Source organism: Pocillopora damicornis, chromosome 1, assembly GCF_964200805.1.
Source record: "Pocillopora damicornis chromosome 1, jaPocDami1.2, whole genome shotgun sequence".
Classification (NCBI taxonomy): domain Eukaryota; kingdom Metazoa; phylum Cnidaria; class Anthozoa; order Scleractinia; family Pocilloporidae; genus Pocillopora; species Pocillopora damicornis.
In genome coordinates this window covers 24,879,982-24,892,481 of record NC_142670.1, presented here as the reverse complement: position 1 = coordinate 24,892,481, position 12,500 = coordinate 24,879,982, and the positions used below count along the sequence as shown (strand labels likewise).

Below are 12,500 nucleotides of genomic sequence, written 5' to 3'. Positions count from 1 at the left end.
CAGCTGGTAATTTGCTCCAGGAAACAATTTCATCAACCTTTGACACAAATGATCTTCCCTAGTATACCAGAGAAAAATGAGTTTTTTTAATTGTTGACTTCTTGTCAAGGTTACTAACAGATAAAGTTTGTAGTGTGGTTATTTTACAATTCCTCTCTATACACCAAGCGCCAAAAGTTGTTCTAAGTAAAAGCCTTTATATCCTTCTAACCAACACTAGGAAAACTTTTCTGCACAAAAGAAGTCAATTTTTAAGATTATTTTGACTGCCATCTTTAATTGTATATAAAAGAATAGTCAGAAGGCAACGAGTTTAAGTGCTTGTATATCGCAACATTCTTTAGTACATTATCATTCCAGTGGTTGATGGACTCCCACTCAGGAACCTCACCTCAAACATGGACAATTTGGGGATGTTGATGAGAGATATTGACGAGAATTGAGTCTTGTTCTTCCTGGGACTATCATTCTCATCTGGCACATCGTCATTGCAACTGGTATTACTTAAGGGGCATCCAACTGCCTCCAGCTGCATATTGCTCTCGTTAGTATCAGAGCGTGGCGAACCTTGATACACAATTGAGGCAAGCCTGGGGGATACACCTGTATTTCACAGATTAAACAAATTGACTTCTGTAAGCTATTCAAATGCAACCAGTTTCAATCCATAGAGAGAGTTTTTATGTTATGAAATTTTCTGTTGGAACAGCAATTTTCCATTGTACTCTTTATACTTAATGAATAACAAACATCAGCTATTTAGTGCTGATGTGTGCACATTTTACAAAAATGGAAATAAAATGGCAAGAAATCTTAAAATGATTCGGAACAAACTACCGACCTTCGGTTATTTCAGCTGGTAATGTGCTCCAGTACATAATATCACTGGACTTTGACGCCAATGATCCACCCTATTGGATCAAAGGAAAATGAGTTTTTTCTTACAGTTAAGTCCTTCTCACTTAACTTACTTGGAGATAAAGTTTGCAGTGAAATTCTTTAAATAATTGTTCTCAGTACACCAAGCACCAAAAGCTGTTCCAAGCTAAAACACTTTATATGCTACTAAACTGCAACAGGAAAAACGTTCTCAGCCCAAACTGGCCAATGGCACTTGAGAGCCACAAACTAAGGAAAATACGCATAAGTTCTGGTGTGTGACATTAACATAATTTCCAAACATACCATATTGGCAATAGAACTTTTGTTAGAATTTGATTTTTATCACTATTTCAACAGACTTCTAAAATTCTAAATAAGAAGTGCAGTAAAAAAGCATCAAGTACAAGTGATGGTATATCATAAATTAACAATAAAAAAGAGTTTTGTAGGATGGAATAAAAACTATTGAGTCAACTGAGACAAAACAGAACCCTTAGTGTCTAACCAGTGGTAGATGGACTCTTCCTCAGAAAGCTTACCTCAAGCATGGACATTTGTGTCTCTAATGGATTCATAGCAACATCCAGGGATGTTATTGAGGCTTGAGTCTTCTTCTTGCAGGGACTTTCCATCTCATCTGATACCTCTCCATCACAACTGGTATTGCTTACCATGCATTCAACTGACTCCAACTGCATACTGGCCTCTGGTGGATCTGTAGCCACACCCAGGGATGTTATTGAGACTTGAGTCGTCTCCTTGCATGCACTTTCCATCTCATCTGGTACCTCTCCATCACAACTGGTATTACTTAAGGAGCATCCAACTGACTCCAACTGCATATTGGTCTCTGGTGGATCTGTAGCCACACCCAGGGATGTTATTGAGACTTGAGTCGTCTCCTTGCATGCCCTTTCCATCTCATCTGGTACCTCCCCATCACAACTGGTATTACTTAAGGAGCATCCAACAGACTCCAACTGCATATTGGTCTCTGATGGATTTGTAGCCACACCCAGGGATGTTATTGAGACTTGAACAGTCTCCTGGCAGGGACTTTCCATCTCATTTGGTACCTCTCCATCACAACTGGTATTGCTTACCATGCATTCAACTGACTCCAACTGCATACTGGCCTCTGGTGGATTTGTAGCCACACCCAGAGATGTTATTGAGACTTGAACAGTCTCCTGGCAAGGACGTTCCATATCATTTGGTACCTCTCCATCACAACTGGTATTGCTTACCATGCATTCAACTGACTCCAACTGCATACTGGCCTCTAGTGCATTTGTAGCCACACCCAGGGATGTTATTGAGACTTGAACAGTCTCCTGGCAAGGACGTTCCATATCATTTGGTACCTCTCCATCACAACTGGTATTGCTTACCATGCATTCAACTGACTCCAACTGCATACTGCCCTCTAGTGCATTTGTAGCCACACCCAGGGATGTTATTGAGACTTGAACAGTCTTCTGGCAGGGACTTTCCATCTCATTTGGTACCTCTCCATCAAAACTGGTGTTACTTAAGGAGCATCCAACTGACTCCAACTGCATGTTGGTCTCTGATGAATTTGTGGCAACATCAAGGGATGTTATTGAGACTTGAACAGTCTCCTGGCAGGGACTTTCCATCTCATTTGGTACCTCTCCATCACAACTGGTATTGCTTACCATGCATTCAACTGCCTCCAACTGCATACTGGCCTCTGGTGGATCTGTAGCCACACCCAGGGATGTTATTGAGACTTGAGTCGTCTCCTTGCATGCACTTTCCATCTCATCTGGTACCTCTCCATCACAACTGGTATTACTTAAGGAGCATTCAACTGACTCCAACTGCATATTGGTCTCTGGTGGATCTGTAGCCACACCCAGGGATGTTATTGAGACTTGAGTCGTCTCCTTGCATGCACTTTCCATCTCATCTGGTACCTCCCCATCACAACTGGTATTACTTAAGGAGCATCCAACTGACTCCAACTGCATATTGGTCTCTGATGAATTTGTGGCAACATCAAGGGATGTTATTGAGACTTGAGTCTTCTTCTTGCAGGGACTTTCCATCTCATCTGATACCTCTCTATCACAACTGGTATTACTTAAGGAGCATCCAACAGACTCCAACTGCATATTGGTCTCTGATGGATTTGTAGCCACACCCAGGGATGTTATTGAGACTTGAACAGTCTCCTGGCAGGGACTTTCCATCTCATTTGGTACCTCTCCATCACAACTGGTATTGCTTATCATGCATTGAACTGATTCCAACTGCGTACTGGCCTCTGGTGGATTTGTAGCCACACCCAGAGATGTTATTGAGACTTGAACAGTCTCCTGGCAGGGACTTTCCATCTCATTTGATACCTCTCCATCACAACTGGTATTGCTTACCATGCATTCAACTGACTCCAACTGCATACTGGCCTCTAGTGGATTTGTAGCCACACCCAGGGATGTTATTGAGACTTGAACAGTCTCCTGGCAGGGACTTTCCATCTCATTTGGTACCTCTCCATCACAACTGGTATTGCTTACCATGCATTCAACTGACTCCAACTGCATACTGGCCTCTGGTGGATCTGTAGCCACACCCAGGGATGTTATTAAGACTTGAGTCGTCTCCTTGCATGCACTTTCCATCTCATCTGGTACCTCCCCATCACAACTGGTATTACTTAAGGAGCATCCAACTGACTCCAACTGCATATTGATCTCTGATGAATTTGTAGCCACACCCAGGGATGTTATTGAGACTTGAACAGTCTCCTGGCAGGGACTTTCCATCTCATTTGGTACCTCTCCATCACAACTGGTATTGCTTACCATGCATTCAACTGACTCCAACTGCATACTGGCCTCTGGTGGATTTGTAGCCACACCCAGAGATGTAATTAAGACTTGAACAGTCTCCTGACAGGGACTTTCCATCTCATTTTGTACCTCTCCATCACAACCGGTATTGCTTACCATGCATTCAAGTGACTCCAACTGCATACTGGCCTCTGGTGGATTTGTAGCCACACCCAGGGATGTTATTGAGACTTGAACAGTCTCCTGGCAGGGACTTTCCATCTCATTTGGCACCTCTCCATCACAACTGGTATTGCTTACCATGCATTCAACTGACTCCAACTGCATACTGGCCTCTGGTGGATTTGTAGCCACACCCGGGGATGTTATTGAGACTTGAACAGTCTCCTGGCAGGGACTTTCCATCTCATTTGGTACCTCTCCATCACAACTGGTATTGCTTACCATGCATTCAACTGACTCCAACTGCATACTGGCCTCTGGTGGATCTGTAGCCACACCCAGGGATGTTATTGAGACTTGAGTCGTCTCCTTGCATGCACTTTCCATCTCTTCTAGTACCTCTCCATCACAACTGGTATTACTTAAGGAGCATCCAACTGACTCCAACTGCACATTGGTCTCTGATGGGTTTTTAGGCACACCCAGGGATGTTATTGAGACTTGAACAGTCTCCTGGCAGGGACTTTCCATCTCATTTGGTACCTCTCCATCACAACTGGTATTGCTTACCATGCATTCAACTGACTCCAACTGCATACTGGCCTCTGGTGGATTTGTAGCCACACCCAGGGATGTTACTGAGACTTGAACAGTCTCCTGGCAGGGACTTTCCATCTCATTTGGTACCTCTCCATCACAACTGGTATTGCTTACCATGCATTTAACTGACTCCAACTGCATACTGGCCTCTGGTGGATTTGTAGCCACACCCAGGGATGTTATTGAGACTTGAACAGTCTCCTGGCAGGGACTTTCCATCTCATTTGGTACCTCTCCATCACAACTGGTATTACTTAGCATGCATTCAACTGACTCCAACTGCATACTGGCCTCTGATGGATTTTTAGCCACACCCAGAGATGTTATTGAAACTTGAGTCATCTCCTGGCATGGACTTTCCATCTCATTTGGTACCTCTCCATCATAACTGGTATTACTTAGGAGGCATTCAACTGACTCCAACTGCATATTAGTCTCGGGAACATCAGCATGTAGGGATCCTTGAGACATATTTGAAGCACAAATGGCAGATACACCTGTATTGGCCAGATCAAAAATTCAATTGTTGTTTGTTAGCTTTCGATATGCTACCAGTTTCAATCCACAAACAGGGTTTTAACGCTTCAAAATTCCCCATTGGAACATCAATTTCCATGGTACTCTGAATATAAGCTCTTTTTTAGGTAAAATAAAAATATTTTTTCATTAGCTATGGCTTGGGCACACCTTAGAGCCCCTTAGTATTTTATTAATGCCCATTTCCTGCATCATATGCACATGGTGCATGGCCCTCCCAATCCCTGGAATTTCGCAATCAGAATATTGATTTTTCATGAACTCTGTATATTTGATGGATTATAAGAATCAGCTTTCCAATGATGTTGTGCATATGCTTTGCAAAAACAGAAATTAAGTTGCAAGAAATTGAATGATGTTGCACAACAAAATGAGAGAAGTACTGACCTTCCTTAATTTCAGTTGGTAACTTGCTCCTGGTAATAATTCCATCGGCCTTTGATGCCAATGATCCACCCTAATATACCAAACAAAAAGAGCTTAATTTTTAATGTTTATTCCTTCTCAAACTTACTTGTAGATAAAAATTGTAGTTTGGTTTTTTATAATTTTTGTCAATACACCAAGGGCCAAAAGTTGCTTTAAACAACACACCACTACACTACAAAACTAACCAGCACCAAGAAAAACTTTTCTGCTCAAAATGGCTAATGGCACTCTGGAGAAAGGCATGAGTTCTGGGATGAGACTTTGTCAGAGTAATAGGTATAATGCCAAATTGTTGGCAAACATTGCCAAACTACATTTTCATTAGAAGTAGGATTAAATTGTTATTGCGATGGACTTTGAAATCTAAATAAAAATTGTGGTCAAAGGACAACAAGTACAAGTGATGGTATATCATAAATTATCCATGCTAAAAATGTGTTTTGTTGATGGAATAAACACCACTGAGTCAACTGAGACAAAACAGATCCCTCAGTGTCTTACTAGTAGTTGATGACCTCTTTTTCTGCAAGCTTACCTCAAACATGGACATTTGTGTCTCTAATGGATTTGTAGCAACATCCAGGGATGTTATTGACACATGAGTCTTCTTCTTGCAGGGACTTTCCATCTCATCCACTACCCCTCCATCACAACTGGTATCTGACTCTAACTGCATAGTGGACTCTGATGGATTTGTAGTGACATCCAGGGATGTTATTGAGACTTGAATCTGCTTCTTGCTGGGACTTTCCATCTCATCTGGTACCTCTCCATCACAACTGGTATTACTTAACATGTATCCAGCTGACTCCAACTGCATATTGGTCTCTGATGAATTTGTAGTAACATCCAGAGATGTTACTGGGACTTGAGTCGTCTTGCAGGGACTTTCCATCTCATCTGGTACCTCTCCATCACAACTGGTATTACTTACGAAGCATCCAACTGACTCCAACTGCATATTGGACTCTGATGGATTTGTAGCCACACCCAGGGATTTTATTGAGACTTGAGTCTGCTTCTTGCTGGGACTTTCCATCTCATCTGGTACCTCTCCATCACAACTGGTATTACTTAACATGTATCCAGCTGACTCCAACTGCATATTGGTCTCTGATGGATTTGTAGTAACATCCAGGGATGTTTCTGAGACCTGAGTCTTCTTGCAGGGACTTTCCATCTCATCTGGTACCTCTCCATCACAACTGGTATTACTTAAAAAGCATCCAACTGACTCAAACTGTATATTGGTCTCATTAACATCATGGTGTGGGGATCCCTGAACTATAGTTGAAGCAAACATGGGGAACACACCTATGTTTAACAGATCAAAAAACAAGAGACATTTGTTATCTCTTCATATGCTATCACTTTCAATCCATAAACAGGGTTTTTACAGTAGGTAATTTTTCTTTACACATGAATTTAGCATGGTACTCATTATACTTGATGGCTTTTAAGAATTAGCTGTTCAATATTGTTTGCATGTGTTGTGCAAAAACAGAAATTAGTACTGACCTGGGTTTGTTCCAGTTGATAAATTCTTGCAGGAACTGATTTCATCAACCTTTCCAGATAGAAATGATCCACCCTAACAAACCACAAAATTGTAAAGTTTGAGAAATGTAAATGCCATGTTGTATGTAATAAGAGATAAAATTTTGAAATACAATTGTTTAACTGTTTTTATCATACAACAACCCTTCAAAGCTTTTCTTGTAACAGTGCCTTCATATATTTCAAAACCCAAACAAGCTCTAATAACTGTGCAACCTACAATACACAAAATCAACAATTCCCTTAAGTAACTGGAGGACTTCTTATTGGTAGAACTATGTCAGCTAGGATCTAATGGGAGGTTGAACTTCAACAGATGTTATTGAAAATTTTTGAGATATCAGCTGGAGTTGCGTTTCTTCTTTTAGTCAATATCCAAAGGAAAACCTGATACTTAGGGCCTGAGAAAGTTAGCCAAAGTTGCCCTACAAATATTTCCAAAAATTTGCATTTATTCCCAAAATGTGGGACTTTTTCAGAGAGGTTCTAATTGTTGACACGGCATCAACCTCTGTCAATCCCTCTGATGTATTTCCTGACAAAGTTATCACAATTTTAAACTTTTATTGCATCCGCATAAACATGGAGTGATCTCCACACCTTTGCCTGACAGCACAATCCTTACATTGCACGGCCAATCAAACCCCAAACAGTATCTATTTACAGAATTTCTAGACATGGCAAATGGTTGGTAACATTTACATGAAATGTTGGTTCACACAATCACTTTTAATGAATTTCCAAAATCGATACCAAAAGTCTAATAAGGGAACAAAGAGTCTAAGTTAGATCAAGTTATGGTGTATAAAATATTTCAAAATAGTTATATTTAAAACAGAAGCAAACCATTGAATCAGTACAAGAACTGATAAGAGTTTTCTCTCTCTTTTCATTTAAAATCGAAGGAGAACCTGATGCTTGAAGCCATAATTAGGATACATTCCTCTAACTTGCAGATACTCTCTAATCGACATCTAACCGGCTGGTGCGTTTAAGGGATAACTAACCTCCCTGATCTGAATTATCTTAGTTCACCCACCATACTGATCAATCAACTCACACACGGAAGATCACATGATGTCTTACCATAGAAGTGGTTGATAGATTCTCCTGCACTTCAAGGGTACTGAAATCAAGCTCCTCAAGAAGCGTTTCAAGTAAATTACGGGCTGATGGACTATACGAGCCCAGAGTTCCATCCAAAGCACCAACAAGCAGAGCTCGGACTTGAGCTGTTATTGCAGAAATAAAAGAAATGACAAGTCAAAGGTTTGGGGACGACACTTATCATTTTTTTTAGCATTGTTAAGTTCTGAACGAGATAAGAAACAACTTCCACATTAGAAAAACAAGGAGATATTTTGCCTACCTGTAGAGTCCTTTGTGGGGAAAATGTTCCCTGGCGCTTGGTTGGTACTGGAGTCCTATTGACATAAAAAAAGATATTAAATTAAATATTTCATCCACTGTGCGTTAAAGAGGAATGTGACTACTTCTGACAACTCATACACACACACAAAGACGAAATGAAGCGCAAGAAAACAAAAACACTAAAAATGAAACTTAATCGCACGATAGCCCAATAGATCCTGTCCGAAACAGACCGTTAAAAAACCAGTAAATGCGCCCCTTAACCTGCACAAGAGAAACCGAAGGAATTCAACAAGTAAACTCTGCATTAAATCCCCTTGCGTCTATCTCGAAAAACTATCTCAAAGTGATTTTTAGGGTAATTTTTTAACAACGAAATACATCATGACCGCTCTAATTAATTTTCGCGTCTGCTACGTCTTTCGGAGTATAGCCATTTCAGTGGTTGCTTCTAGAAGCGGCACTTTCGACTCTTTTTACTTCAAAGGTGCACACTCAACAACGGAGAGAATTTGGGCCTAAGAATTTCATGCAAAATTAGAGAGGAGATAAAGCTTTCACTTACAACATTCTCTGGCAGGTGGTTTGTAACAGCTATCTTCTTCTGTTCGTTCATCTTACCGAATTTCAAAGCAAATTTAACGACTTTCGTGAGCAGCGCAAAACACGTCTGACCTCGGCAAGTGGTTAACGCAAAATGAGCTAATCCTAATGACCTTCGATTATTAAAACGTCACAATAATAAAACTAATTAGGGCCTTATTAGTATGCCAATTAATCAAACCAATTATAGGCAATTAAATGTTCCGGGAAAACGCAAAACTGTAGCAGCTGCAATTGAATTATCTTTGAAAACAAGGAAAACCTCCTTAACAAACTTCACAAACTTTGATTCTGTTTTGTTCCTCAATGACGATCTGATTGCTTGAATGTTAATTATCAACGTTTTTAAATGCTGTTCGACCCCGTTCTTTGCCCAAATATCGACTTACTGTGACGTGTTCTAATAAGATAAGTTGTTTAACACATCCATCAGATCACGTGGCCTATTAAAAATAGAGTACAATCGCAACAATGGATAATTGGAAAAATTTACTAAACAAGTGCAACTTAGAAAGGGAAAAGAAAAAATCGACGAGAGAAATAAAATATTGACCTTAAGCGATTTCCTTAGATTAATAAGGTAGAAGAATGCATGGAAAAAAAAAGCCAATGATAGAAAGTAGGCTTACAATGTATTTTTTGTTGCATGATTTCCTGTTTAAATTTCACCTGAAACATAGCAGATAAAATGGTTGAGATACAATAAACAAATAGATGGTATTCCATCATAATATTTTATGAGTTTTAGAGCCGTTAGTTTTCCAATATCAATCCTCAGACATCGAAAACCTGAAGTAGCACGTCGCGCTACAGTCAAATTTAATTCAGAAGAATTTAATTCAAGGTCCCACAAGCAATTAAATTCGACGATAGCGCGACGTCTAAAACGAATTAAATTCGTCTGGGAAATTAAATTCGTCCTAGACGTTTTATCCGTCTTGGTAAGACGGATAAAATATCGATAAAGCGTCTTCAGTTTTAGCGTCGCGCTAGCTTCGCGTCGAATGCATACATTTTCTTAATGTATTTCAATTTATTTTGGCGAGCCCGCAGCGACCCGTGGCGAGCTTTTTAAGTATTTCGCATGCGCAGAAATTCCCCTTGGGCACTTAGGCGCGAGTTTACGTTGTAGTTCATAGCCATGGCGCTTTGGAGGAAAAATTCGTCATTTTCTTGCAGTAATTGTGAGAGACAAACGAAGTATTCTTGTATAACGTGTGGTAAAAGTGTATGTGTTCGATCGGAATGTTCGATTCCTGAAGTTAATGAAGAAGCTATCGGCTGGCAACCAAATAAACGTGTTGGGTATTGTCTCAAGTGTGCTCTTTGTACAGAAAAGCTTGTCAAAGATTGTTAGAGCGAAGTGGATGACAAAGACCATGGTTAGAGGGATCTTACAACATGTATTCGCGAAGAAGAAAAAGAAGAAGAAGAGTCAGATTTCATCGAGGAAGGTGAAATGATGAGTTCTGAATGTGGGAAAAGGAAGAAAAGAATTGGGCGGAGAGCGACTTGGAAAGAAGATCACATCACTAATATGGTAAATATCATTGTTAATGATGACCAGCTGGTCAAGAAACTGATATTTTGCAATACTAAGAAAGCAAGCAACACTGAAGCTTATGAGATGGTGCGGAAACGGCTGAACGTCGAATACAATAAGACCACCGGGAGTGATTTTCCTTTCCAAGTGCAACAAATGAGAAATAAATTTAAGTCATGCATTAGTACGTGTAAGCAGATCTGCATGACAATGAAAAGTGCTTCAGGTATTGTAAGGTTTGTTGAAGAACGGGGATATGGTAAATGGTTTGACCTTCTTTATGTACTTGTTAAAACTAGAGATTCATGTCAACGAGAAAATGCATGTGAACCCTCTGTACATATTGGAAAGGTAGACAAGCAAGATACCAGCAAGAATGATCAAGAAGTTGATGGTGATGATGATGACTGTGCAAGCACTTCATCCAGCCTTATGGATAGCAGTGGAGAAGTCCCATCCAAGGGTAAACATTTCTTGGCAAAGAAACCTGCCTCTAAAAGAGCCAAAACTGAGCAGATGGCAAAAGCTGTTGAACTTCTTCAAAGTACTATTGAGAATGATCCCACCAAAGAACTTTTGCAAATTTTAAGGGAAGATATGAAGCAGTCTAGAGAACAGGAAATGAGGTACTTCCAGTTGAAGTGTGGCCTACTAACACCCAACAGCAATCCAAACATGCAACCCCATGGTAATTTCCATCCTTATAGCAGTTCTTATTCTGATGATTTTCATCATCAAAGCCATAATTTTGCACAACAATCTGTGTCCAATCCCAGAGCTAGCAGCAGTCACCCAAGTACCCCATCCTTTGGGTACACATCATTGATGTCATCTGCTCCAAAAAATGATGAGCAGTCTCTCCTACATCATGTTCAGTCAACTATGACTTGACAAGGACAATCTGGTGTTTTACAGTTGTACCAATTTTGAAAGGGTCTTGGCATGAACTCTAACATTTGAAAGTTATTTTGGAACTGCTTTGAAAAGAGCCTTCTACACCATGGTCTTAAAGTCCCTGTAACTCAAATAATCTTTTTCCACTAGCAGAAATCTCAATATTGCACTGATATGATGGTTCAAGAAGTGTAGCATTTTGTTTAAATATTGGTTTTTTAAAAGAATTTGCAAATTAAGTTTGTTTTTATCTCAAACTTTAATTTTTGGCAGCAGAGGTATTAATAATATTACCTGAGTTCCCATGTAGTTTCTTTGCACTGAGATACCACCATAGGTAGTTTGGTATGTTTTGGTTGTCAAGATATGATCCTCAATAATTCTCTGTTTAATGTTTACTTTGTGGTTATGAGTAGTCAAAACAAAAACTTGTGCAATGGAAAACAAGTACTGCTGTCTCGTCAAGTCTACCCTTCATATAAATGAGCCTAAATACATCTCATCTGGTGACAGTGTAGATACCCTTTCAAAGTTTTTCCCTCAAAAACATGAAAGGAACAGGATATCATAATGTGTATTACTGAAATGTACATTATGGTTTACAAATCATTCAAATGTTGTGTTTTACTTTGAATCTTTTCGTTCATTTTTTATATCCCTTGTTAATTTGTTTGAGATTATATTACAAAAGTTGGAAAACAAAGGAAAATAATATGGTGAAAGAATCAATACATTTCTTTAACAAAGGATATAACAACTGAATTACAGTATTACAATTCTCATCATAACAGTGTTTATCTCATGGTACTGTTTGTAATGACTGAAAAATGTACAGTGATGCAACATAATGTCATATATTAATAGTATTCCTTGATCCAATGACAACCACACTCTGAATGGGAAAGCAGAATCTCCCAAAATCATTGGGTAAACCTCGGTACCTTCAATGACTTGAGAAATTGATGGTATGATGTTCTTTTCAGCAATGTTGTGCCACAAATCAGTGGACTGGAAAATGATGGAATCGTGTGAATTTCCTGGAAAACCAACACTTGCCCAGATGAAACGATCCTGTGCATCTACAATGGCCATTAATACTATTC

General features: G+C 39.6%; 3 protein-coding genes across 5 annotated transcripts in view; 1 reads left to right on the top strand and 2 right to left on the bottom strand.

Annotated features, from left to right (window-relative positions):
- LOC149052910 (uncharacterized) overlaps window positions 1-12,500 on the bottom strand; it is a 143,085-nt gene that overhangs the window by 7,337 nt on the left and 123,248 nt on the right. For 2 of the 3 annotated variants that reach the window (XM_089207830.1, XM_089207836.1), the window contains exons 1-4: window positions 1,422-2,177; window positions 842-911; window positions 392-603; window positions 1-58 (exon numbers count right to left, since the gene is read on the bottom strand). The exon at window positions 1-58 is cut by the window's left edge and continues 12 nt beyond it. In XM_089207830.1, the coding sequence (XP_089063956.1) occupies window positions 1-58; window positions 392-603; window positions 842-911; window positions 1,422-2,156 (1,075 nt within the window). In that variant the 5' untranslated portion in view covers window positions 2,157-2,177. Of the gene's footprint in view, window positions 59-391; window positions 604-841; window positions 912-1,421; window positions 2,178-12,500 lie in introns of those variants that run through there. The other variant, XM_089207843.1, reaches the window with a different exon arrangement.
- Window positions 5,239-8,973, bottom strand: LOC149052924 (uncharacterized). Its single transcript, XM_089201362.1, has 6 exons — window positions 8,923-8,973; window positions 8,356-8,410; window positions 8,073-8,218; window positions 6,948-7,020; window positions 5,965-6,743; window positions 5,239-5,457 (listed from the first exon to the last, which is right to left on the bottom strand). The coding sequence occupies exons 1-6, from the start codon at window positions 8,971-8,973 to the stop codon at window positions 5,239-5,241; spliced, it is 1,323 nt and encodes a 440-aa protein (XP_089057488.1).
- The window catches only part of LOC149052923 (uncharacterized), a 2,998-nt gene continuing 583 nt past the window's right edge, over window positions 10,086-12,500 (top strand). The window contains exon 1 of the mRNA XM_089197811.1: window positions 10,086-12,500. This exon is cut by the window's right edge and continues 583 nt beyond it. Coding sequence (XP_089053937.1) covers window positions 10,420-11,394 — 975 coding nt within the window. The 5' untranslated portion in view covers window positions 10,086-10,419 and the 3' untranslated portion in view covers window positions 11,395-12,500.